Source organism: Haliotis rubra, unplaced genomic scaffold (assembly GCF_003918875.1).
Source record: "Haliotis rubra isolate DU_JTF1 unplaced genomic scaffold, ASM391887v1 Scf106, whole genome shotgun sequence".
Taxonomy (NCBI): Eukaryota; Metazoa; Mollusca; class Gastropoda; order Lepetellida; family Haliotidae; genus Haliotis; species Haliotis rubra.
The window spans coordinates 2,039,762-2,067,477 of record NW_025764959.1 but is presented as its reverse complement, the minus strand read 5'-3'; the positions used below and the strand labels follow the sequence as shown (position 1 = coordinate 2,067,477).

Here is a 27,716-nt window from a genome sequence, read left to right as displayed (position 1 = left end):
TTAGCGAAACTGCCCACTGGTTTCCTAGAATCGGTTCGAGAGGTGTGTTCAGTAACAGTACCGGAGTGCTGAGTGTACATGTTATACCGTCTTATTAGTAATCCAGTGTTGCATTCAGGAATTTGGGATTAATGGGGAAATCCCCCTTAACTCTTACAAAAGAGGAGGACCGGACACCAAGCAGAGGGGATCAAATATTGACTAAAGATTGGTATTTATCCTTACAACAGAAACGTGAGCCTTGTTGATGCTTCAGGGCTCGAAAAATTTAAAAGTCTGCACTCGCCCTGCAGGGCGAGATATATGAAATTTCCACTCGTCCTACCAAAATTGTACTTGCCCTATGCAACATAATGAAAGTAAATTAAAATTATTTTATTTCAAAATGTTTGCTAGGAATAGAACTACAATAAACATTATTTACTTTGTCTGCTAATTCGCTCACCATTTAAGATAGCTGAACTTCAAAGAAAAAGAAAAATGTTACTTCCCTTGGCTTTACAGACGATACACAGTTCAGATTTGAAATATCTGAGAAAAACTAGCGGATTACAAATCAACGTAGTGGATATTGTATACCCAACAAGTGTTTGCCACTGATATGGCAATGTTCCCCGCCGCTAAAGAATGGAATATCTATATTTACTACTTTTTATTTTTGGGTCGCCTTTAAAAAGCGGTCAAAGTATCGTGGTGACCTTCAAGATAAGGTCAAGGTCACCCAAAAAAACTGGTGTGTGTGTAATACCCAAATGTAAACTGTCAACAAATTTGAAGACATTGGGTATAACAGTCCATGAGATTTCGCGTTAACAAGAGTTAACAGTGTGAAAAGTGTCGTGGTGACCTTGAAGATAAGGTCAAGGTCACCCAAAATCAACTAGTGTCTGGGTAATCCCCCAATGTATGCTGTCACCAAATTTGAAGACATTGGGTACAACATTTCATGAGATATCACATTAACAACAGTTTCAAAAGTGGTCAAAGTGTTGTGGTGACCTTGAAAATAAGGTCAGGGTCACCCAAATCGACTGGTGTCTGCATAATCTCCCAATGTAGGCTGTCACCAAATTTGAAGACATTGGTTACAACAGTTCATCAGATATCGCGTTAACAAGAATCGGGACGTACGGAACACCGCTGAATACATAGTCCCCCGTTCCGCGTTGAGGCGGGGAACAACAAAGGATGAAATAGTGAACTATATTACCTGGTTGAAAATATCAATGACACCTGGCAAGTGCGTTTAATAAATGACAGGATTTTTAAAACATTAGATTAAATTGAAATTTCCACCTCATCCGTTTAACTCTTTCAACATCAATCGACCAGAGGCATTTTCTACCATGACACCGAGTTCCCAGAGACCCTGAGATCTTAGAGGAAGCCTGTGTTTACCAAGGAAAATATCAGCTTGTAAAACATTACTGCGACTACATATTATACACCATTTGAAAGGTCTAATACTTCTGTTAATAAATATGAAATATAGTTTTTATCATATTATTCAAATAATACAACTACAACGTAAATAAGTTAATATTTAATGAAAATGCAATCTTACTTTCCAGATAAACCACGATGCGGCGATTTTTTTCCATATGTAACATGTCATACTATCCCCTTACCTTTTCTTTTATATATTCATTTTTACGTAATCGGAAAATTATTACAAGAAGACAAAGTCATCAATATCCCCAGCAATGGCAAAATACTCTTCATGATTATGTCTGCGAGTTATGATTATGTCAAATATTTAGGTGTGTATATAGAAAAGTGGAAGGAGAGTATTGAAAGTTCTGCTCCAGAAAATAGCACTATCACCAATTTCAGTCTATGTCAAACTTGTTGCCATGTAAATGCCAAAAATATTTTATTCAGAAATCCAAAACTACCAAAAGGCACCAGTACACCACCAGATCTATCTATGTGCCAAGTTTGGTGAAGAAATAGTGAACGGTTTTAGAGTTCAGCTCCGGAAAAGAGCACTACCACTAATTTCATTCTAAGTCGAACTTGTTGCCATGGAAACGCCAAAAAAGTTTTATTCAGAATTCCAAAACTACCAAAAGGCACCAGTACTCCACCAGATCTATCTATGTGCCAAGTTAGGTGAAGAAATATTGAACGGTTTTAGAGTTCTGTACCGGAAAAGACAAATGTGCACAGACGGACGCACACACGCACGGAGTCCATTTTAATACCCCCCGCAAAACGCGTTGCGGGGAATAATAAAAAGATTTCTGAAATAATATGTATGGTTGTCTATTTCCCGATTTCAGTGGCTTTCCACTCGGTAACGTGATACAACAGCGTGAAATACCTCCGTTTTGGAAGCTTCGTACGGATAACATGTGAGGCAATTCATTTGATGGCAGGCATCGCTCGAAAGCTCTGAACATCCAACAAATATCACTGCACCCTTGCCAAGAGTATTTTCGCAGTTGTAAGAAGCGATTTTATTGGATAAAGATTGGTTTCTAATGACGCTTTTCTGCCACAGTCTGCTATGAGGATCGTGATTGGACAAAATTATGCATGTGACCTAAGGCAGCCAATCATATTGCAGCAATGGATAGTATCCTCGTAAACGAAAACTTTTAGATTCAGACGAAATTTTGGGTAAAAGCATGCTATTCTGAACGTGTTACGCAAAGAATCACCACCTATACGTATATAATGGAACTTCGTGGACGTATCGTGCTAGGCTATAACCATTGACAAAAATGCTTCATGCATTTTTAGCATTAAACATCATCATCCTCGACTAGTGCTACCGAGTCTGACTCGGCAAGTAAACGCCCCGTCGATATGAACGTAGGCGAAGCTGTGAGAAGTTCCCTGGACACGGTCTACACACAACCACCATTCCCCCCAGTGTATATGCAAAGCCAAGGTCAGTACCAACAAAACCTTTACCACCAATCTCAGCAAACTCAACACAATCCCGACACGGCAGCCATTTTAGCAGAGTTGGAGCAGATGGATGCCAAACTCGCTAAGCTCGATGCTATTGAACATGATGTGAGTTCTATTAAGGCAAATATGGCTAGGCTTGAGTTGAAAGTTCAGGAGATCGATGGGATTAAAACACGTATAACTGAAGTCGAAGCAAGCACACGATTCATCAGTGATGGTTTCGATAGATGGAACGCAGATAAAGCAGTTTTAGAAGCGGATCTACAATCACTGAGGGGTAAGGTGGATGCATGTGCACCCGACATATCGCGCCTAAAGGAAGACCACCTCGCTCTGAGAGAGTACACAGTTGATCTCAGGTGTAGGTCCATGCGGGACAACCTTATATTTACTGGTATCCGCGAAACAGAACCCCAGCCTACCCTGGAGCATTGCGAGAATGTGCTGAAGGGATTCATTAAGGAGCACCTCCAAGTAGACTGTGATATCATGAAGTTCAAACGTGTTCACAGGATCGGAGCTAAACAACAACATGGAGGAACAATGAGACCGCGCGCCCTCATCGCAAAGTTTATATACACATGAGACAGAGACACGGTAAAGGGAGCAGCTCGTCGCCTAAAAGGTAAACCCTACAGTGTCATGGAGCAGTTTCCAGATGAGGTCGCCCAATACCGAAGGGAGGTGCTCATGCCCCTGCTGAGAGATGCCAGGAGACAAGGTAAACAGGCCTACATGGTCATAGATAAACTATATGTAGACAGGAAACTACAAGAGGTATCCACCCCACCTCCTTACAGACGCCCAACTGTAACATCCACCCGAAGGATCCCCTAGGACAGGCACGGTGGTCAAAACCTGCATACTGATCAGTGCGTAGCTGAAGACAGGTCTCCAACGGACATAGACACATACAAAAACAACCCAACTTACAACTCTGACAACAATGTACCTGATTCATATGTAAGAATTCAAATATAACTCGTTCGTTTCAAGCGGATAACCATCCCATGTCACCAGTACATGTTGATAAGGATATAACCAATGACTTCCTAGTAACGCACCCATCTTCTATAATTTTATCGAATGAAAGCCCAAAAAGGCCATTTGCACAATGTGACATTACAAATATGTACAAAGGACCAGTCATGACAATTGACAACAATGCAAGTGACATTAATACTTCAGAGAATACCATAACATATGTTGCATATAAACCCCCTAGTCCATCTCATATTATAACCTCCTCTGTGACATCAAATGTGTGCATTCATAATGCTGATATAGACCTAGTTGAACCAAATTTGGAGACAAGCCGAAGCACAAACATATCTGCTGATACTTTCAGCAATACCAGCAATAACTCTTCTCATAAGAATATCACAAAAAATGATGCAAGTTATGAAAGGTGTTACATGTATATCAATCCAATTCCTGATGATGAGAAAATTTATGCTGTTATCGACAACTTGTCTGAAGTAGATAAAGCAGTAGAAGTAACTGTAAATGGTCATGATGGGGATGAAGATGAAGATGCTGTTGTTAATAGCAATGCTCTTGATAATGAAGTTGATGTTAATAAAGCTGAGAAGGTTGTTGATGATGATGATGATGATGATGATGATGATGATGATGATGATTGTAACAGTGTAATACATTTTTTTAACCTGAATGTGTGTGGTCTTAGAAAAAGACTTGAATATAATGAATTTGTTAGCCTCATAGAAGACCATGATATCATAGGTTTTCAAGAAACTAAAACAGATTGTTTTGATGACATAAAAATAGACGGTTATGAAATATATATACAGCACAGAGCGAATGCAGCTAGAAAGTCTGGTGGAATTGGAGTTGCCATAAAACTTGAATATGAAAAATATGTCACAATATTAAAAAATGATTACAGATATATATTATGGATACAAATAGATAAAAATATGTTTCATATAGACCAAGATATGTATATTGGCATAGTATACCTACCACCCGAAGGTTCAAAATATGTAAATAATGATGCTTTTAATGAAATAGAACAGTCACTTTTGTACTACCTATCTCTTAGTGATTATGCTACCCTAATGGGTGACTTCAATGCACGAACTAATAATATGAAGGACTTCCTATCATTAGACAAACATATTGTCGATGAGTTCGATATGGACCTAGATGAAATGAACACTGAAATAAACCCTGAATTTATCCTTGATGATCTAAACCTTTCTCGTGATAGAATTTCTCAAGACGATGATAAAGGCAACAATTTTGGATTTAAACTGATCGAACTATGTAAAAATCTAAAGACTTCGAACTATTTGACTTCTCACCTCTATATTCTGATGTCCATTGCCCTGTCCACTTTACAATAAAAACCGCCACGTGCAGCAGTACTTCACAGTCCGTTAGTAATCCGGTACAAGAGCAAATCCTCCAAACTAGTAAGCCAAACCATTATGATATTGAAAAATCTGCTACGTTCTGTCAAAACTTGAAAATTGAAAAGCTATCAGTCATTCAAAGACGCACAGAGTTAGCGTGTGAGTCAGGGGTTGACCCAGATACGGTAGATGACATCGCTTCTGACATAGCGCACGTGCTAGTTGATGCTGCACGTGAAACATTCGGTGTAAGGAAGACTCATGCTAAACTTCCCAAATCGAAAGCTGGTAGAATCAACAAGCCTTGGTTCAACACTGAATGTAGAAATATGCGTAAAAAATTTCATAAATCTAAAAATGACTTTCGAAAATTTAAAACTACGTTACACAGACAGAAGTTTTGTGAAACGTCCCGTGCTTATAAAAAATGTATGGATAAATGTATTAAAATATTTTCTAAAGAGACAACTAAACAGTTTCGTAACAAAAAAAAGCATTCAGCGAAAGAATACTGGAAAATACTAAATAAGCGGGAGTGTAAAAAAACAAACCAGTCACCAAGCATTGGTGACTTTTATGAATATTTTAAAAAGGTAAATGAAACGAAATGTGAGGATGAAGTCATTGAGAATGACGATAGCGATAACTTTGCATTCGATACAAATATTCTCAACGATACCATTACAAAGTGATGAAATTGCCTCTGCCATAAAGAACCTAAAAAGAAATAAGGCATCTGGAATAGATTTGGTAGAAAATAATTTTATAATTGACGCTTCAGAAAAGATAATCCCACTTCTGACTACTTTTTTCAACCTGATACTAACTTCCGGAATTGTTCCTGGTTGTTGGCTTAAAGGCACAATTAAACCTGTTTATAAAAAGAAAGGTGACCCCATGGACCCAAACTCCTATAGACCCATTACCATATTAAGTTGTTTTGGAAAACTATTCACTAGTATTCTTAATATAAGACTTTCACATTTCGTGGAGATAAACAATATTTTATCCCCGTCCCAGTCAGGTTTTCGAAAAGGTTTCTCTGCTTGCGACAACCTATTTGTAATACATGTGTTATTTGAAATTCTTAAACTTTCCAAACGAAAACTATATTGTGTTTTCATTGATTACACAAAAGCTTTTGACACTGTATGGCGAGCTGGTTTATGGCATAAATTATTCAAATATGGTATAAGTGGGAAAATTTTGTCCCTCATTAAAAATATGTATCATAATATAAAATCTACCATTATGTTAGATAACCATATTTCATCTTACTTTCCATGTAACACAGGAGTGAGACAAGGTGAAAACCTCTCCCCTTTATTATTCTTACTTTTCATAAATGATGTGGAATCGTTTCTTTATAGCAAAGGTTGTCTTGGAATTAACTTACAACAAGTAGATGAAAATAGTATAACAAACATGATAAGGCCCATACTCCTCTTATATGCAGACGATGCTGTCCTCATAAGTGAAACCCCAAATGATCTACAACTGTCCCTAAATGCTTTCCATGACTATTGTACCCAGTGGAAGTTGAAAGTTAATCTGTCTAAAACCAAAATAGTTGTCTTTGGAAGTGGGCCCTCTGAACATCCAAAGAATAAATTATGTTTTACTTATGGGGACAAGCGCATTGAAATTGCTGATAGTTATACTTATCTTGGTATCAAGCTTCATCGAAATGGAAGGTTTGTAACAGCAATTAAAAGTTTAGTGGAAAATTCAACTAAAGCAATGTTTTCGCTGTTGAAAAAAGCCCGCAATTTGAATTTACCTCTAGATTGTCTGATATCAGCCTTCGATACTATGATAGTCCCTATACTAATATATGATTCAGAAATATGGGGTTTTGAATGTCTATCGACAATAGAGAAAACTCACTTAAAATTTCTAAAATATGCTTGTGGTCTTCGAAACTCAACCCCCCAGTATCATGCTTTATGGGGAATTAGGAAGATATCCGCTATATATTAAAATATATAAAAGAATAATATCATACTGGCATAAACTAGCTACAAACACTCTTGAAACGAAATTATCGACCCTTTTATTCAATTTCATTATACCTTCTTCTTCAAACACTTTACCTAAATTGAAATGGTTTAAATTTGTCAAACGGATCTTAGATGATTGCGGACTCTCAGAAATGTATGATTACCCGTTCCTATGTTCATCAGAATTTTTGGTTTCAAAAGTAGAAACAGTACTCAAAGATCAATATTTACAACCACGGCGATGTGAACTAGCGTCTAGTCCGAAAGGAAAATTTTACCAAAATGTTAAAGACAATCTATGCTTTGAAAACTACCTCTTCCTTCCCAAATCTATACATAATCCAATTCTTAGATTTAAGTTATCAAACCACAATTTACCGATAGAAACAGTGTCAAGATCACATGTGGTTGAGCTGTATATACGTTGGATGTTTCTTATAGTGTGGTTGAACTGTATGTGTCGGTTGAGTGAGTGTACGTGCAGTTGGGCTGTGTGCGAAGTGATATTGCACGTGAAAAGCAGGCAGTTTCTGCGACTTAGTCATAAAAGTGGACGGTTTGATGTGACGGGTGCAGTCGTGATATGATAGAGCGGAGCGACGGTGTGAAAGCTGAGCCAGGAAAATTATCATGGCGTGAGTAAATTTTGCATTTAATTATGGAAATTGTTAGATTGTATTTTTATGTCCATAATGTTGAATTGAATAGCACAGTGTCGGTCATAGGTTGATATTTAAACATCACTCAGGCGAAATGTAAACATGGCAATTGTTGGTCACTGTAGTGGGTATGTATAGGCATAATCACTTGTCTGTGTTGAATAACACGTGTATGTTATTCTAAGTGTAATTATGCTGACATTGCTCTGTGTATTATCATTCTGAGTATTTAATACTCTGTATTGTGTTGAATGATTGTGTATTGAGTATATTACACTCGAGTAGTAAGTGTGTATTATCATTCGAATTGTGAATTGAATGATTAGTGTACATTGAGTATGTGACGCTCAAGACGTAAACAAGTGTGTGTAACAAGTACTTTGTCTTTGTGTAGTGTCGGGGCCGTATTGGCTTGACGGCCTGTGTGCTGGCTAGTTGAGTGTGGCGGGTCAACACCAAGTATGCTGACCAGCGAAGTGATGCCTCTCACCAGTGTTGTGACCGGACGTTGTCCAGTGCCAAGTATGGAGGGCAGGGTAGCCTCAAGGTATTGCCGGTTGAGTGTGGCGGGTCAACTCCAAGTATGCTGACCAGCTAAGCGATGCCTCTCACCAGTGCCTCTCACCAGTGTTGTGACCGGACGTTGTCCAGTGACAAGTATGGAGGGCAGGGTAGCCTCAGGGTATCGTCAGACAGGGTGTGACCGTGTTCGTGAGGACGTGAACTGTACATACCATTAATCTGTGCAACCTCCTGTATAGGAGCCGATCGTCAAATAGATATGGACTGGAATATTACATTTTTGTAAATGTTTCATTTGTATGCCTATATTTGATTTGTGTATTGTGTATAGGAGTATGAGTGTATTGGGTACCGCTGGTGTAATGGAGTACTGAGTGTGTATTTGAGTGATGTACTGAAGGTGTATTTGAGTGATATATGACTGATATGTTTGGATGAATGTATTTGAGGTGAGAAAGGGGTGTGCAAGCTGAATATTTGAACTTTTCTTGATTTTCCATTTCATTTTGTTTTGAAATAAATTATATTTATTTCAACACCACCTTTGGTTTATCTCGCATTGTGACATTTTGGTGGCAGCGGTGGGATTTTTTGTCACATGTGAGATATGTAGGTTCATTTAGTCATTTCCAAATTACTTTTCGTATGAGTGTGGTACGCTCGTATATTGGGTGTCGTGCGCCTGGTTTCCTTCACATTTTTCATTGCTTGGTACTAGTGGCTGTAGGGTGCTGAGGTATAACGGGTCCCTTTGTTCAAACCTTACCTTGTATTAGATAGTATACATTTTTACCTGTAGATACTTTGCTTAGTTTCACTATGGATTTAGTGGGCATATGTAAATTGGGCAAGGAGTTAGGTTATACAGGGGAGAATTTACAGCAGTTTGTAAGGGAACAGACAGATTTAGAGAGGGAGAGGGAGAAGGATAGATTAGAACGGGATGACCGGGAAAGGGTTCGGGAGATGAAGAAACTAGAGATAGAGAAACTTAGATTGGAGAATGAGGACAAGGAAAAGGAAAGGGTTATGAAGTTAGAGAGCATGAAGTTAGACTTAGAGGAGAAGAAGCTGCAGTTAGAGGGGGGAGAAGGGTACTGTAGGTGAAGGTATAAAGCAGGAAGGTAAGCCACCATTTGTTACTTATGTGCCTAAGATGCCACCTTTTGATGATCAGAGAGATAACATCGATGCTTATTTACAAAGGTTTGAGCGTGTAGCCAAGTCACAGGCATGGCCAGAGGTTCGGTGGGCAACCTTTCTCAGCACCTTATTGAAGGGTAAGGCACTTGACGTTTACTCTCGATTAGACCCCGACAAGGTGGAGGTCTACAAGGAGGTAAAGCAAGCATTGCTGAAGCGGTATGAGATGACTGAGGAAGGGTTCCGACAGAAGTTCAGGACAGCTCGGATAGAGATGGGTGAGACTTTTACTCAGTTCTTAGTTAGAGTTGGGAATTATTTTGATAGGTGGGTAGATCTTAGTGGCAGTGCTAGGACTTGGGAGGGAATTAGAGATTTGTTGTTGAGGGAGCAGCTCTTGCATGGTGTTAGTACAGGCCTTTGTATTTTCTTGAAGGAGAGGAAGCCAGAGTCTGTTGGGGAAATGGCTAGGTTAGCAGAACATTTTGTGGAGGCTAGGGAAGGTGTTACGGGTAGATCTGTTCATCCAGTTAGTCAGGGTGGTGATAGGTTCAAGAAGGGCTCAGATAGTCAGGTGAAGAAGTCAGTACAGAGTGAGAAGAGGGATTCCAGAACGTTTGTGCCGATGCATGAGCGGAAATGTTATGGCTGTGGTGATTTGGGACATATGGCATCTTCTTGTTCTAAGTGGAAGTCCAAACTTAAGGGCAATACAGGTGCTGGTAGTGTTGTCATTGAGAGTGTCAGTGATGTGTCCGGTGAGCCAGTTGTAGAAGTAGGAGAGAAGAGTGAGATAGATTCTCAAGGTGTGGAAGGAAGTGATACTAGTGTTACAGATCATTCAGGTGAGGATGACGCTCTAGTGACGTCAGGTACAACGTCAGGTACGATGTGTGATATGTGTGGGACTATGCCAGTGCGTGTTGGTAAACTGTGTGGCCATTCAGTGAATGTCTTGCGTGATTCTGGCTGTAATGGAGTTGTTGTCAAGAGATCTCTTGTGGATGAGGATTGCTTTGTGGAAGGTGAGCTTCATAACTGTACCATGGGTGATGGTAGGGTTTGTACTGTACCAGTAGCATGGGTTCCTATAGATTCACCATTTTACAAGGGCACAGTTAAGGCAGCATGTTTGGAGACTCCTTTGTTTGATGTTATGTTAGGGAATATTCCAGGTGCAAGGGCTCCTGAGGATCCATTACCTGAAGAGGAAGTAGTAGAGGTTGTTGAAGCTGTTGGTGCTGTAGAGACTAGGCGTCAGAGGAAGGTTAGGGAGCAAGGTATGAAACCAATGAAAACATTTCAGTCTGTTGGCATTTCCTTGAGTAGGCTAGAGTTTATTCAGAAACAGAAGGAGGATTCTGGGTTAGACAAAGTCCGGAAGTTGGTGCAAGATGGTAGACAGAAGATGACGGAGAAGGGTGTGTCACGATATTTCAGTGAGAATGAGATGTTGTATCGTGAGTATGTGAGTCATGATGGTTTGGCTGTTGTTCAGGCTGTTGTTCCTACAGAGTTGAGGTCAGAGGTTATGAAAGTGTGTCATGAATCTTTGATGGGTGGTCACATGGGTGTGAAGAAAACGCTGGACAGGGTTATTTCACAATTTTATTGGCCAGGTGTGCAAGGTGATGTTAGGAGGCACTGTTTGTCTTGTGATGTTTGTCAGCGTACGATTCCAAAGGGGAAGGTTGGCAAGGTTCCTTTAGGTCAGATGCCATTAATTTCTACACCTTTCGAAAGGATAGCCGTAGACTTGATTGGTCCTTTATATCCAGTAACTGATAGAGGCAATCGGTACATCCTAACAGTTGTTGACTATGCGACTAGGTATCCTGAAGCTGTAGCTCTTCCGAGGATAGAAACTGAGTATGTTGCAGAGGCTCTTTTGGAGATATTTAGTCGGGTAGGTGTCCCCAAGGAGATGTTGTCTGATATGGGTGCTCAATTTACGTCATCAGTCATGAAGGAGGTTAGTAGATTGTTGTCCCTCAAGCAGTTAACCACCACTCCATACCATCCTATGTGTAATGGGTTAGTTGAGAGGTTTAATGGCACTCTGAAGTTGATGTTAAAGCGGCTAAGTGCTGAAAAACCAACTGATTGGGATCGTTATTTATCAGCTTTGCTTTTGCTTACAGGGAAGTACCTCAGGAAAGTCTAGGATTTTTCTCCATTCGAGTTGTTGTATGGCAGGAAAGTGAGAGGGCCTGTTCAGGTGTTGAGGGAATTGTGGACAAAAGATATTCCAGATCCAGAGACTAGGACAACCTATGAGTATGTGTTGGACTTACAGAATAGGTTAGAGGAGACAATTGAGGTAGCTCATCAATCTTTGGTTAAGGCATCAGGCAGGTACAGGAAGCATTTCAATCGCAAGGTGAAGGTACGCCAGATGAAAGCGGGTGATAAGGTGTTAATTCTGTTACCTACCAATCACAACAAGTTATTGTTACAATGGAAAGGTCCTTTTGTGATAGAGGAGAGTTTTGGTTCTGACAATTATCGCGTTAGAGTTGGGGATAAGTTGAAGACTTATCATGCTAACTTACTCAAGAAGTATATTGACAGGGAATCTAGTAGCTGTAGTACAGTGGTCAGTGATGTGAGTGTGAGTTTACCACAGTATGTTTGTACAGGCATTGTTGATGTGGGAGATGACAATGTGGAGTCAGATGTAGAAGGATTTGCCTGAGATTGTTTCTCCACCTTTGACGGCTAAGGAAACTTATCTTGATGTGAACATTTCTCAAGATTTGTCGGATGTGCAGAAGACAGACGTTAGGAGTTGTTGGCAGAATTTTCAGATGTTTTGACAGATTTGCCGGGGAGGACCAACTGTATGGAATATAAGGTCAGGTTGACTTCTTCAGATCCAGTTAGGTCACGTCCTTATCCAATACCTCATCATATGAGAGAGACTGTTGCAGCAGAGATACAGACTATGTTGGACTTAGGTGTTATTGAACCTTCAGATTCACCTTATGCTTCTCCAATTGTGCTAGTGAAGAAACCAGATGGTAGTTACAGATTTTGTTCAGATTACAGAGCCATTAATCGTATCACGGTTTTTGATTCAGAACCAGTCACTTTGGCAGAAAGTCTCTTTGCAAGGCTTAGTAAGTGTCAGTATCTGTCTAAGTTTGATATCAGTAAAGCTTATTGGCAGATTCCGATGGAGGAGGAAAGTAAGGCATATACAGCGTTTATCACTCCAGATGGGCTATATCAGTGGACAGTTATGCCGTTTGGTATGGTTAATGCTTCAGCAGTCTTCACAAGGTTAATGAGGAAAGTCCTTAGAGGGGTAGATCATGTAGACAGTTACATTGATGATGTGATTGAATGAACTGATAGATGGGCAGATCACATGGTAAGTCTGAGAGCTATTTTCAGTCGGTTACGTCAGTACAATATCACTGCCAGACCCTCAAAAGTGATGATTGGGTACCATACTATACCATTCCTGGGACATATTGTCGGTCAAGGTAATATTTCTCCTGACAGTAAGAAGTTAGCAGCAATCTTGGAATTGTCACGACCAACCACAAAGAAACAGGTGAGATCTTTGATTGGTTTAACTGGTTACTACAGGCGGTTTATTCCAAACTTTGCAGCCATTGCAGTTCCACTGACAGATTTGACAAAGAAGGGTAAGCCTAATGTTGTTGTTTGGACTGATAGTCAGGAACAGGCATTCCAGACGTTGAAGAAGCTCATGGCAAGTGCACCAATTCTAAAGTTGCCGGATTTGGAAAAGACATTTCTGTTGCGGACAGATGCATCAGATGTTGGCATTGGAGCAGTGCTATTACAAGAACATGAGGGTGAGAAGTTTCCCATTATGTATGTCAGTCGGAAGTTGCTGGACCGAGAGAAGGCATATTCTACCATTGAGAAAGAGTGTTTGGCTATTGTGTGGGGTGTACAGAAATTGAGCCGGTTTTGTATGGGAGGGAATTTCTGTTAGAGACAGATCACCAGCCTCTAGTGTGGATGACCAAGGCTAAGTTGGCAAACGGGCGAGTTATGAGGTGGGCCTTAGCTTTGCAGCCGTACAGATTCTGTATCAGAGCGGTGAAGGGTGTGGAGAATGTCGGGGCCGATCTCATGAGCCGGTGTCCACCGTGAGTTTATTTTCCTGTATTCAAAACTCCAATGTGATCTGTCCTAGTGTATATAATTATTTTGCAAATAATTATCAAGGATGGGAGGTGTGTCAAGATCACATGTGGTTGAGCTGTATATACGTTGGATGTTTCTTATAGTGTGGTTGAACTGTATGTGTCGGTTGAGTGAGTGTACGTGCAGTTGGGCTGTGTGCGAAGTGATATTGCACGTGAAAAGCAGGCAGTTTCTGCGACTTAGTCATAAAAGTGGACGGTTTGATGTGACGGGTGCAATCGTGATATGATAGAGCGGAGCGACGGTGTGAAAGCTGAGCCAGGAAAATTATCATGGCGTGAGTAAATTTTGCATTTAATTATGGAAATTGTTAGATTGTATTTTTATGTCCATAATGTTGAATTGAATAGCACAGTGTCGGTCATAGGTTGATATTTAAACATCACTCAGGCGAAATGTAAACATGGCAATTGTTGGTCACTGTAGTGAGTATGTATAGGCATAATCACTTGTCTGTGTTGAATAACACGTGTATGTTATTCTAAGTGTAATTATGCTGACATTGCTCTGTGTATTATCATTCTTAGTATTTAATACTCTGTATTGTGTTGAATGATTGTGTATTGAGTATATTACACTCGAGTAGTAAGTGTGTATAATCATTCGAATTGTGAATTGAATGATTAGTGTACATTGAGTATGTGACGCTCAAGACGTAAACAAGTGTGTGTAACAAGTACTTTGTCTTTGTGTAGTGTCGGGGCCGTATTGGCTTGACGGCCTGTGTGCTGGCTAGTTGAGTGTGGCGGGTCAACACCAAGTATGCTGACCAGCGAAGTGATGCCTCTCACCAGTGTTGTGACCGGACGTTGTCCAGTGCCAAGTATGGAGGGCAGGGTAGCCTCAAGGTATTGCCGGTTGAGTGTGGCGGGTCAACTCCAAGTATGCTGACCAGCTAAGCGATGCCTCTCACCAGTGCCTCTCACCAGTGTTGTGACCGGACGTTGTCCAGTGACAAGTATGGAGGGCAGGGTAGCCTCAGGGTATCGTCAGACAGGGTGTGACCGTGTTCGTGAGGACGTGAACTGTACATACCATTAATCTGTGCAACCTCCTGTATAGGAGCCGATCGTCAAATAGATATGGACTGGAATATTACATTTTTGTAAATGTTTCATTTGTATGCCTATATTTGATTTGTGTATTGTGTATAGGAGTATGAGTGTATTGGGTACCGCTGGTGTAATGGAGTACTGAGTGTGTATTTGAGTGATGTACTGAAGGTGTATTTGAGTGATATATGACTGAGATGTTTGGATGAATGTATTTGAGGTGAGAAAGGGGTGTGCAAGCTGAATATTTTAACTTTTCTTGATTTTCCATTTCATTTTGTTTTGAAATAAATTATATTTATTTCAACACCACCTTTGGTTTATCTCGCATTGTGACAACAGGACGCTGGTACAACACTCTTAGAGAAAATAGACTCTGTAAACTTTGCGACTCTCCGTCTGTTGGGGACGAATTCCATTACCTTTTTAAATGCGAAGCTCTTCTCCAACAGCAGATAATGTATATTCCAAATTATTACTACGAATGGCCTAATCTGTTCAAACTGAAACGACTATTTTCAATAAAGAAACCAAAGCATTTGAAAAACCTAGCTAAATTTTTAAATGCCTTGTCAAATGCCCTGAAATTGTAAACGAATTGTGATAATAATACTCTATCTAACTACTCTATTATCCGCCATCTTGATTGTATACTTATGTTAAATTGTATATCTTTATATTCTCATGTACCACCGTGGGTGGGTTTTTAGAGAATAAAATGTTCTGTTCTGTAGACAACTTTTATGAGTACTGTTATTGATTTTATTCTTCGGTTTATTAAATTTGTTTAATTATTATCTCGAAACATCGTTACTTTGATTACGGTAATAACAAGTAGGGAATTCCCAATTTTCAAGCTGATCCGACAACATTCATGTTGTGACGATTTTTCTCATTGGTCAGTTTATTAATTATAGCCAGTCAGGATATTCGGAGCACTTAGGTTACAAAACCACGCGATATGTTGAAAAAGGATACCAAACGAACATCAAGACTTAAACTTTGCGGTTAGTTTTCGGAGAATTTGAAAATACTGCTAATCGGGAATTATACTATGTTAAACTTATTGTTTTGAAAAATAGTTGGGTCAGAAAACGTACTCGTCCTGTAGGCAAATTATGTTTTTCACTTGCCTGAAACAAATTTTTACTCGTCAATACGAGCGGACGAGTGGAATTTTCGAGCCCTGTGCTTACTATCCACAATTTCGGTAGGTTATTTTCACGTCGTGCAATTGTCAAACTTTCTGGATACCATATATTACTGTAGATAAGCAGTATCTTTGAGGTCCAGTTTTGGTGTTGGCTTATCTACGGGTTACACTTTCGTGAAACTTTTTTTCAGGGGTAAGAAAATGACATTACATATCACTTTGCATGAACGAACAAGAGAAGATGACTTTGTTAGTAAAGACAGTAAATATTGAGTTCCAATCCTTAGGGTTAGGGTATGGCAACCTTTCAGATCCTTAGGGAGCTGACACATCTCATATAGCAAAGATAACCTGACGGTCATTTTCAAATACAAAACGCTAAATTATATGCATTTTTTTCTCGTATATCAGGATGGCTGAGCAGCTGTCAGTAAAGTTTACACACGTATTTTACTGAGTGGAATTGCGCACCCTAACAGTTGTGATTGGCAAGGCAAGACGTCCCCGTTGTTTTGGTTGTGACTTTAATCCGGGAGTTTATGTTAGGTACAGGAACAAGGCGAACGCGTGGAGGACATCAGAACTGTTTCGTGATTGGTTGCTAGCATTTGACAGACAGATGCATGTACAGGTATGTTCGCACATGTTATTGACTTGAATACTTTATTTGACAAGATGTTTACAAGATGTATGTTTATGTTTATTTGTTGATGATTACCTCTGAGGTCTATTAAGTTCGTTTCTTTGTATGTCTTTTTACATATCTTCCGTGGTTCAGATATCCGGAAATTCGTTTAACCGGACAATTTCAAGAAAACCATAAGCGCCCGGATAAACGGGTCACGACTGTAGTAACAATATATAGGACCTTGTTTCCTCCGTCCATCACTAGTACTTCACAACAATCACACATTACTAGGTAAGTTCAAATATGAACGAGCAGACGTCACTAAGGCGACATAATCCCCTGCCGCAAATTATCAAATCAAACTAAAAAAGTAATGAAAGTGAAGGTCGGTTAGTTTAAAATGAAGTTAAATGTCAACAAAAACATGAGTCAACCTCTCTTGATATCTTGCTCTGTAGCTGTTCAAACACACAAACATATTCAAGACTCACTTTGACCATGACATGAATGTCGTGGTGTATGAAATATGCAAAGATAATGATAATGAAATTGCTTATCAAAAAACATTCAAGAGAAGTCTTGAAAGTCTATTAAAAAATCCAGTGAACCGTTCTTGACATATCTTGCTGACAATCTTAACATGCAGGTTAACAAACACATGCTGAAATCTTCGAAGTGTCACCGTGACCTTGAAAAATCATGTGACGGTCACCAAAATTAACTGGGCCCTGTGCCGTCCCCAGATGAAGCTTGGTGTCAAATATGAAGTCAATCCAGAGAATGGTTCCTGAGGTATCTCGCTGACAAGGGCAAGACTTTAAACACCCCTTGTGACCTTGAAATAAAGGTCAAGGTCACCAAACCTGACTGGGACCCAGGTGCCAAATATGAACAGAATCTAGTCAACGGTTCGGACGGACAGAGTCGAATACTATATCCCTCACAAGTAAATGAAATATCAAAACGTTTCTCACTCAGGGAATGAGGGAGTTTAGTTTGACGCCGCACTCAGTAATATTCGTTTCTCACTCAAAAGGTAAAATACGGGGTGCCTATTCTCGAAAGTGTACTAGCTAAGACAGATCCTAACTAGTTAGGACAGGAGTTAGGATACCGTTAGGATAAGACCCATTCTCGAAACGATCCTATCCCTGTCCTAATTTGAGCTACCGATCCTAGCTAGGATAGCGAGCTCTTCAGTAGGTGAGATAGAAAAACATTCACTGAGTTGCGGATTCACCTAAATATTACCCATGATTCATTCCATAAAAACCCAACTACATTCTCGTTTACAAGATAAATGGTAAGACTAGAAATCGAAGTAAAAAGCTTGAAAGCGGTGAAATTCAGCTTTTGGTGGACTTCGTAGATCTAGAAGAAATTATAATTAATTATAGTTATAAACAGTTGAGCTTGACATTTCACGGCAATGTGACAGAAAAGAGCAATGTTGTGATTAAATGGCCGAGAATAGGTAAGAATTGAACAAATCTCTTTTGAAGATCTAAAGAATATGTGCATTGCAACAAGTGTGTTTATTCTTTACCAATAAATTGATAATATAAACTAAAAAAACTCTTCTTAACTCATCCAAACTGTGTGCTGTTGTAAATTCAAATGTAATTTAGGCGAGTTATTTTGTTTGACAACGTCAAAATTGGTGAACAAACAAGAACCACACCATGTTGACTTCCACTAAGATAGACTTAGGACAAGTCAGAACCTATCCTATTATTTGTCCTAAGTTAGGATATCCTAGCGCTATGATACTTTTCGGGAATAAGGTAGGACACCTATCCTAGACCTTAGGATCAAAGTTAGGATATCCTAGGGCTAGGATCCTTTCGAGAATAGGGCCCAGTATCTTTGAAATTGAACAACACAGCAATACTGGTGGTCTAACACATATAGCACTGGATCAGCAGACAAGTCAGCTAGACCATAAACTGACTTGGTCTTGCCTGTTGGAATCCCCACCAAAGCTAACACCTAAAACTTAATAAATCCGATAAAAGTTTGAAAATTAACTCACTTTTGATGATCAAATCTTTCTGAGTGCCATCAAGCTCCAGGGCCCTGAAAATATACAGTGGTGAGATGCACTCATGCTGACTAAATCAGTGTTGAAAAGTTAATACTGCTGTCATTTGCTAAGTGGGACATAGTGGTGTAATGAAAAGTATTATAAGAAACCCAAGTTATGCAATATGTATGGGTAAAGTGACAAGAACTGGCGACTCGTAAATATCATCTGACATTAAAAGAATAGAATGTCCATAACTAAGAAGACTGTAATGAAACAAAACGGATGCTACATGGCACTACCTCTTGTAACATTCCAAAGCCTTTTCCTTTTCATTTGTCTTAAGGAAGATGTGTCCCATGAGCTTGTGTGCCTGAGGCACCGTCTCCCTCACACTCAGGAATGATGACAGGTACCTGGAGGGGAGAAGCGGCAATTCGTTGTTAAAGGTCACATGCAACCAAAAAATCAAACATAATTAAAACACAATTATCACTTCTTCATGACATATAATATGCATTGCTGATTATGAAAAAACAAATAAACAAAATTATAAGCGTATAATCGCAAATCAAAAGTGCAATATTTTGTACTTGGGTTTACCTCCCTCGAAACGAAGCAGCCGGGATACCGAACCCAGTCAGAGCGGGTGGGTGTGCACTCAAGTGTAACGGCTGGTTCATTAGCAGATGCCTCCTTCACGGCTCATTGTGTGTGTATATATAGAGATGTTGGGTTTTGTAAATACTAGTACATGCTCATTTTTTGTGTATAACATTTTGCAATCAACAGACATCATAACATGTCATTTGTTCAAGTATCACACCTGCCTGTCTGTGTACTTACATAATGTGACAGAGACCGAACTCGGGCCATAAATCAATGCGTTTTGTTTATGGTGTATAGCCTGATTGGTGTTAAGTTCAAATTGCATGTGGTCAGTGATCGCAGTTGTGTATTGAATATTGTCATTAGCAGACAGGCAGGCAGACACACAGGTGTCAATAAAACAAGACATTGAGTTTTGTCTGTGACAGCGACATATCTATATCACAGTTAGAAATTCTGTCAACGCTAAATAATGACATTGCTTTTAAGTATCGAACTGAGAAAGTGACTCGGTAAGAAGAACGTGTGGTGAAATAGACAAATGAAATTATATAAACAGTTTATTTACTGTCATAACATATAAAAAGCTCGCGCCTGTGAGATATCAACAAAACATTATGAAAATAGCTCACACCAAAGCCTTCACCGAGTATTCACCAGACAGCCCGCTTCAAAGGTGCGCGAACCTATTTCACTGCGCACGTGCTATGAGCGCAGCCCAGCTGTTGAAACCCGTATTCCCCAGAAAAATCTGGGGAAAATTAGTGAAACGTTTGAACTCCGATTTCGCGCGTTTTTTTTCATCGCGTTATTTTTCAACTTTATAAGTTGAATTTGCATTTTTGACGCTTTGTTTCGGTAAGTCCATACCGAAAGGTATCAGAATCTGCAAAGTTGTGTTTTACGTTGCATGTGACCTTTAACAATACAGACACAACTGACCACATGCTGATCATCATCCATAATAGAATATCCAAGCAACAGTGCAGGCTAAACAAATCGATAGTTGGATAATGTTGATGGGAAGAACTTTTAAAGATTATCAAAATGAAAATTGTGTCATTAATAATATCTTAAGTTAACTACTGTGACAAAAGCAATGTTAACATTTACCAAAACGAACTTGTGCCAAAGACAGCACGCAATCTGCCCATTAAATGTTTTTACAGACAAATACACTCTTTGCTTTGTTATTTTGTATATTTATCGTATATCATTGACATACATCATTAGTCCTACAATGAAAATATTAACATGAAGACATGCAATCAATAACTCAGTCAGTCTGACCACATCATTCATTGATTGACCCCTTTCTACATACCTGTAGCTGGGGACTTAGATGGAACCCTCAACTCTCAAACCACCAGTGCAATGTGGACACTAGGGGTGAAACGGTAAATTCTGTATATCGTGGTATTAGTAGAACCACAGTATTTGTGAAGTGAGGTGAAATTGGGTTTAACGTCGTGCTTGAGAATATTTCGCTCATATGGCGATGTGCATGTGTGTGTATGTGCGGCTGCTTATACTAGCCCAGACTTGAGCTGGTATTATAGTGCTAGCCCACTGAGATACCATGCCGCAGTGAAGCAGGAATACCCCACCTAGACACATTATACTGACTCCGAGCCGACCAGTCCTTGTTGTACCCATTAATGCCGAGCACCAGGCAGGGACCAACAAGTACCATGTCTTAACGTCTTTTGGTATGACGCGGTCGGGGATCGAACCCGCAACCTTCCGCTCTCTGGACGGACGCTCTAACCACTACACCACGGAGACAGTCGCAGTATGTAGAACTGCAGTATATTACAGTATATCAAACCGAAACGGTCCAGACCGAAGGCCTTGTACCGCAATACGTACTGTACCGCTTCACCCCTAGTGGCCATATATTACACTGAGGCCTAAAAAAAAAAGCTTGTGGTTCCGATTTCCCGATCGACCCTAAATATTCCCACCGAGCCTAACAATTTTACTCACGACATAATAAATTCAATTTATTTTCTGACACATGAGTAATGTAAAAATATTTTGCAAAACAAAAAAATAAAATAAAATAACCTACCTACCCTAGTTCTGAAATGTAGGAAATCGGAACCATAACATTTATTTTTTATAGCCTGACATATCTAAATACAACAAATGAAAATGATCAATGATAACTTGCTCATAACTATAGGCCTTTCATTTCATATGTACCTTTTAGCAACCTCATATTCAGACACAGAAAAATACAGCCTTGCTATCTGGTAGCCTCTTGAGTTTTTCTGTCAACAAAAATACATAGATCAAATCATTATCAATTAACTTCTTATAGTCTGTTTGCAGTGAAAACGTACCGATGAATTTCACTTTAAACAAAAAAGTAAATCAAATAAAGTGAAATTAAGATTGCGAATCCTCATAATTTTACCTTGCCAACTGAACATTTAAATCTCAGAATTTTATTCAACTGAGGATAAAAGTTGTTTAACAAACGATCATAGTTTCAAATCGCTATTATTAGTTTGTATTACAAGGGGGAATGTACATTAAATGAAACACCGAGAGCAAGTTGGGTTGGCCTGAGTTAACACTGATCACGTACTGCACAAGCATTTGTTTCACTGTTCCAACTACTGCGCTTACCCCCTTGTAATACAAACCAATAATAGTGATTTGAAACTATGATCGTTTGTTAAACAAGTTTCATTCTGAGATGAATAAAAGTCTGAGATTTAAATGTTCAATTGGCAAGGTAAATTTTTTAGGATTATTGTTTATTTCAAATTTTCCATAGCGTATTATACGCAAATATGCAGCTTATCTGGAGCTCTGCAAGATATGACTAGAACTAAGTAGAAGCAAATACCACAGGTTTATATTTTTTAAGGGAATGTCTACTCACGCTCATACACAATGTACTGGTAAATTTTAAATATTGGATGATTGCTTGTGTTTAAGATAAAGTTGTCATTCATAAGTTAATGGGATATATTGTGTTCATGCAATTAGCAAAGGAACAACGAAGGTTTCTTAAAACCCACAAAATAGTGTTATCGTGCTAAAATTAAGCAAATATATATAAAATATAATTGATTAATTTAGCTTTATTGTAAATATTTGGTTTGCGATCGTATAGATATAATATTAAATTCTTTTGGGTACAAACATATGCTCCCTCAATACATTTGGTTTATTATACGCAGTGATCGCTTTAGGCAAACATGTCACTGCACGGAAAATCTATGCCTGCACTGCGGTGCAATAAAATGTGAAAAGTCAGTGGGGCTATTGTGCACAGGTAACTCTTCCCTCCGGTCATAGCTGTCAATACGATGGACATAGGCAGTTAAAACAAAGATGGTTTATGTTTGGCATGCGAGCTGGTCATCTTGTATGGAAACTGTGTGCGTGGCACGAGATGACTGTGTTCCGGGTTAAGGGGTATATATGGAGGGCAGGTGTAGGTCCTAACCATCACTTGCACTCCAGAAATAAACGGATCACGTCACAATTCCGTGCTCACGGTTTCCTTCTCTATTCAAGGTAAGCAGCTCACTAATTCTTATTGATGTATACATGTGTTTGGTTATATGCAATACGGGTGTATTATTGTAATTAGTTATTTTATTATAATGTAACATAAGCGTTACTCTGACCAATGTGTACAAGGTGTATTTCCAGACTTGTATGCAATGTTTAGGTCAATTACGTTAAACTATATTGTAAACTGCAATATAGAATTGCTATGGCAAATAGTATTTCACAAAAGTAATCATTGTATCGCCTTTGCGACTGGTATGTTAAGACATGACCTTGTCTCCCTTCATTACAAGCGACGCATCTAAATGATTACCACCCCTTACAATATGTAATGTGTCAGATTTGTAGAGTTCATATTGTAATGTATATTGTGTAATGTGTTGTTTGATTTAATTATCAAGTCATTAATGGACAATGTTAAACTATAGGCTAGGTGCAGCGTATCACGCAAACTACCTTTTATATATGTAAACCTGGAGTTAATTGAGATATTTCGTGGAACATTGCTTTTAGTAGCCTCCGGCCACACTCACTCTCTATCCACCAGGAGCCCCTTTTGTTTACATTGTGTATCATTAACCTGTACTCATGTATAATTGTCTTTATGTCACATGTGTTTCATTGTATGAGTTTATTATGAATAAGAAAACATGTGACACCATACTTACTGTAAAATGTTGTTAAGCCATTACCGCAATAATTCTAATGTTTAAAAGTACTTACTGTGTATGAATATCTTACATTATCAAACTTCCGTTTCATTTATTTGATACATTGCACGGTATATGAATTCTTATAAATATTATGTTATTATACAATCTTATTGATTGTTCTGTAATGCATCACTTGCACTCCAGAAATAAACGGATCACGTCACAATTCTGTGCTCACGGTTTCCTTCTCTATTCAAGGTTCCCCAACAACACAATTCCCCATCTTAAAGTGAGGTCTCTACTTCTCAACAAAGAGGAGGCCTCACAAAATTATCAGCTAGACGAAGTCGTGTATTAAGACCAGTAACCACACGATTTCAATAGGATATATCTAAAATTGGAAGGAATCTGCAATTTCTACAAGCCCCCCAAACACTTTTTAGTGTGGAATCATCCCACCGATTAGATACATCAGGTGCAAGTCTTCAAAAATGTACAGTACATTGTATTGTATCTCCCTTTGTATTTACCTGTCCATATTCCCTTCCTTTCACCAGATGTGATTGAAACCAGGCCATTCACTATCACGGAAACAGTTCCTTTCGTTCCCCCAACCCTAAACCTAACATAAATTTTGGACTTTTAGTCATTTTGTGAGTTCTCTAGTAATTGTTGTTTTTTTAATAATTTTAGTATATTTACAAATATCATTTGGGATGGGGGATCGGGAGGAACTCTTACCACGGCTAGAATGCACTTTACGGGGGCGCAATCCCGCAGCGTCTCCAGCGATGTCTTGCTATATCGCGTTAATTGCTCCTTTACAATCCTTAGGGTTTGGGTTTAGGGTTAGGTATGGCACCCTTTACTATCCTTAGGGTTAGGCACCCTTTACGATCCTTAGGGTTAGACACCCTTTACGATCCTTAGGGTTAGGGGTTACAATAATCTGAAATAGTGCACCTGGTAAAGTGCAGTACTCCTTTTACCACTATCACAAACGTTCAAAGTTCTTGAAAAATTAACCAATCCGAACTTATTAATTCCTCAGTATGTTCAATATAGTCCACAAAACTTCGCATTTTTGAAGCACCAGTCCTCTCAATTTTGTTGTTATTGTTCGTACTACTCCACTACATCATAATACTGTAATACTATGATAAATGAATAACGTGTTACATTTAGAGTAAATAATAAAGATTGAAAGTACAGTCAAATCCCGATGAGTCGAATGCCGGTGTCTCGAATATTATGCATAACACGAAGTATCTGTCGGTCCCGACCATTCCCTGCTATTGTTGTCATCATTTGATTTCCGGTTACACTATTCGTCTCATAAATACACACGATGACTCGAAATGGAAATTTGGTCCCATGAGATTCAAACAATAGTAATCTTGTATACATAAGCCGAAGTCAGTCAATGAGAAGTTAATTGGTGCTGCTAATAAGATTCAAGATGGCGGCATGTACATGTACGTATATCTATCGATTGCCGATAGATTTTGTTCATGGATTTTAAGAGGTAAATATATTTTGTGTTTGATTGTGCTAGTATTGAAATGTGTTCTCATTTGTATACTGTTTGTTTCCATTATCCATTATTATCCATTATCTATGTCACCTAATGTATTGTTGTGCTATATTTAGATATGATGTGCTGAATAAAGGAATTGTTCAATATTGAATCATCTTTTTTTTCTACCCTCATAGACATACCTATGTCTCGAATACATCGATAAGCCGAATCTTTTACTTGGTCCCCAGCGATTCGACTCATCGGGATTAGACTGTAGTTAAAGTAATGAAATGGAAAGTAGGCCTATTTGGTATCTCGAGACTTCTAAGAGCGTAGATATGTAAAACTTGATGACATAACTTATTCTCTTTCTCACCTCCTTTTCATTCTTGATTCTTCCCAGCACATTTGCAGCATGTCCATCGACGTCTTGCTTCGTTCGAAACATGGTCTCAGGCTTCTCACTTTCAACTATTTTCTTCAGAACATGTGAGTATGCGGCGCATTTAATTTTCCGCCATTTTTCTTGTGATCACTAACGGTTTTCCACGAATGAGGCCCTCAACCAACGTGTATGGCTTCACACTGTAGTGTATAGAGCGTCTGAAAGAGCGAAATCTCAACGATGACTAATTAAACACGAAACACATTTTCCTTTTATGTGTTTGGATATAAATAGATTACTAGCGCTGTGAATATTGACATTCGACTCGTACTTGTGTTTGAATTGGACAGCGTTCCGCTCGCACGTTGCGCACCGGTTTCCACCCTCGCACTGGACCTATTTACGACAGTTTATTACGGAACAGTGTGTGATGGAACTTGCTAATATCGGTTTCTATTAGACACAGTTATATATACTGGCTAGAATGCTCTACCGGGCGCAGCCCTCGCTGCTCCCTTTACGATCCTTAGGGTTAGGGTTTAGGGTTAGGGTATGGCACCCTTTACGATCCTTAGGGTTATATACTAACTAACTGTTCAGTGTTCACCTCTTAATATGTTTTATTACCGTAGCTGTTGGATGTTGTAAAGTGAATTGCGAACCACTTTACGGTAGTAGGTACTCGTGTAACCTCGGGAATTTCCGGTCGATATCGGACCCGAAGCACCAGCCCCAAATTACGAAAACTTTCCAGCGGACAGTTCAATGTCAAATCTGTTTTGATGCCGTTCATCTTGAGAGGATTCATGTTCCTAAATAGCACACGTCACAATTAGAGCAGCAATACAATCTTGTTGCGAAATATACACAAAGAAATGCTAAAGTATTAAATTACTTCTTCTTGCAAGTGACCAAGTAAAAACTGCTCAACTAGTTGTGGCGTTAATGGTGCGGTCCCAGTGCCGACCTCACGCTACACCAAATTGGGGGTCGAGTTGGTCGAGTTTCAGAACGAGTTAGGTCGAGTCAGGTCGAGTCAGATCGAATCAGGTCTACCAAGTTTTTGAAATGTTTTTGACATGTCAAAGATTTTCCACGACTTCCTCCTCGACCTTCGGTCCGAGATGGGGTCGAGAATAGGTCGAGGTAGGTCGAAAAAAGGTCGAGTTTAGGTCGACATTAGGTCGAGTTGGTCGAGTTGAAGGTCGAGCTGGCCTGACATGCCGATCTGTGTTCGTCTTAGAGTCGATCTGTACTCGGCCTCGACTCGACCTCGATTCGACCTTGAGTCGACCAACTCGAACTGGACTCGACTTGGACTCAACCTGGAGTCGACCGAGTCGACCTGAAGTCAACCTATCTCGACCTCAACACGACCTAATCGAGTCCGCGCCGACCACATAAATGGTCGCCATCTTCCCAGATGCTTCATAAAAGCCAAACGGCAGCCAGTGGTAGCACATCATCTCCACACCAACCTGCTGCCACCCAGAGGTCCACCCTGAGCACACCACCCTCTCCAACACGCCGCAAAGCAGCGAAACAGGCTGGTATCTTCCCCAGCTTTGACTCCAGTGCTGCAGCAGGTATATCTCTGTACCTGCCAAGCGGTCTCTTGGACCCTACACACACCTCAGAGGATCAGTCACATGTTCAGGACTCTCAGCAAGGACAGTGAAACTAAGAAGTAGAACTTGGTACTCATATATTGTCATGAGCACTTTATACTGATGTGAAAGGTTACCTTCAAAATATTTAAATGAGTTTCCAATACAAGATTTAAAAGCTTTTTTATCTGATATTTTTTTGTATTTCCCATCCATTGCTAAGTGTAACTGTAAATACATCTTGTACGATTGTAATAAAGTTTGTTTTGTTCATCATGTATATAGTTAGTTTTGATTGTGTTTTTTTTCGCATTTACCGATTGTAAATAGTGTATATAAAAAACAAACAAGAGTTCCTTTGTAAATGAAGTAGTCCTAAATAATAGAGTACACTTTAGTGGGGTAACGTTCCTCGTACCCCGGTTATCCCCATCAAGCAGCTGTGTGTAGGAGCGCCACTTGCCTGGGGTGAGTGAACAGTCCCCATTCCCCGGTCTATGAGGTTCATCTGACTGTTCCGGTTCCTCGTTCTCAGCATGTTGTGTAAAGTGACGCAGGCCTGGGATATCTGTTTAGGGAACCTTATAGCCAGAATCCCGGAGGTAATCTCCACCACTCGTCTGGCCCGAGACAGTCTGCAAAAGTCACAAATTTAACATTTTTAAGTCGAATGCATTCAAAATTCAAAACCTTTGAGATAACATTGCAAACACCCAAAGATACTAAGTTATAATTTGATTTAGGTATTTATGG

The 27,716-nt window shown here is 39.4% G+C and overlaps 2 protein-coding genes and 2 long non-coding RNA genes across 7 annotated transcripts in view; 3 read left to right on the top strand and 1 right to left on the bottom strand.

The window, feature by feature from the left end:
- Positions 1-25,740, bottom strand: part of LOC124277663 (RANBP2-like and GRIP domain-containing protein 8) — a 79,911-nt gene extending 54,171 nt beyond the window's left edge. The window contains exons 1-4 of one of the 3 annotated variants that reach the window (XM_046713410.1): positions 25,348-25,740; positions 21,474-21,541; positions 18,962-19,075; positions 18,669-18,712 (exon numbers count right to left, since the gene is read on the bottom strand). In XM_046713410.1, the coding sequence (XP_046569366.1) occupies positions 18,669-18,712; positions 18,962-19,075; positions 21,474-21,541; positions 25,348-25,419 (298 nt within the window). In that variant the 5' untranslated portion in view covers positions 25,420-25,740. The remainder of the gene's footprint in view (positions 1-18,668; positions 18,713-18,961; positions 19,076-21,473; positions 21,542-25,347) is intronic. The other 2 variants (XM_046713398.1, XM_046713406.1) reach the window with 2 other exon arrangements.
- On the top strand, positions 2,801-3,643 carry LOC124277686. Of its 2 annotated transcripts, none has more exons than XM_046713425.1 (2): positions 2,801-3,520; positions 3,562-3,643. In XM_046713425.1, the coding sequence occupies exon 1, from the start codon at positions 2,812-2,814 to the stop codon at positions 3,502-3,504; it is 693 nt and encodes a 230-aa protein (XP_046569381.1). In that variant the 5' UTR covers positions 2,801-2,811; the 3' UTR covers positions 3,505-3,520; positions 3,562-3,643. The 2 variants fall into 2 exon arrangements, with proteins under 2 accessions (XP_046569381.1, XP_046569376.1); XM_046713420.1 differs by having other exon boundaries at positions 2,801-3,531; positions 3,573-3,643.
- Positions 7,686-8,410, top strand: LOC124277710. The gene is made up of 2 exons (XR_006898901.1): positions 7,686-7,929; positions 8,348-8,410. It is a non-coding gene; the product is annotated as an uncharacterized LOC124277710 (long non-coding RNA).
- On the top strand, positions 13,569-14,561 carry LOC124277704. The gene is made up of 2 exons (XR_006898897.1): positions 13,569-14,080; positions 14,499-14,561. It is a non-coding gene; the product is annotated as an uncharacterized LOC124277704 (long non-coding RNA).
- Positions 25,741-27,716: the final 1,976 nt, after the last annotated feature.

Excerpts from the sequence above, each read along its gene's own strand:
- LOC124277686 (XM_046713425.1), top strand. The coding sequence starts at position 2,812 with ATGAACGTAGGCGAAGCTGTGAGAAGTTCCCTGGACACGGTCTACACA.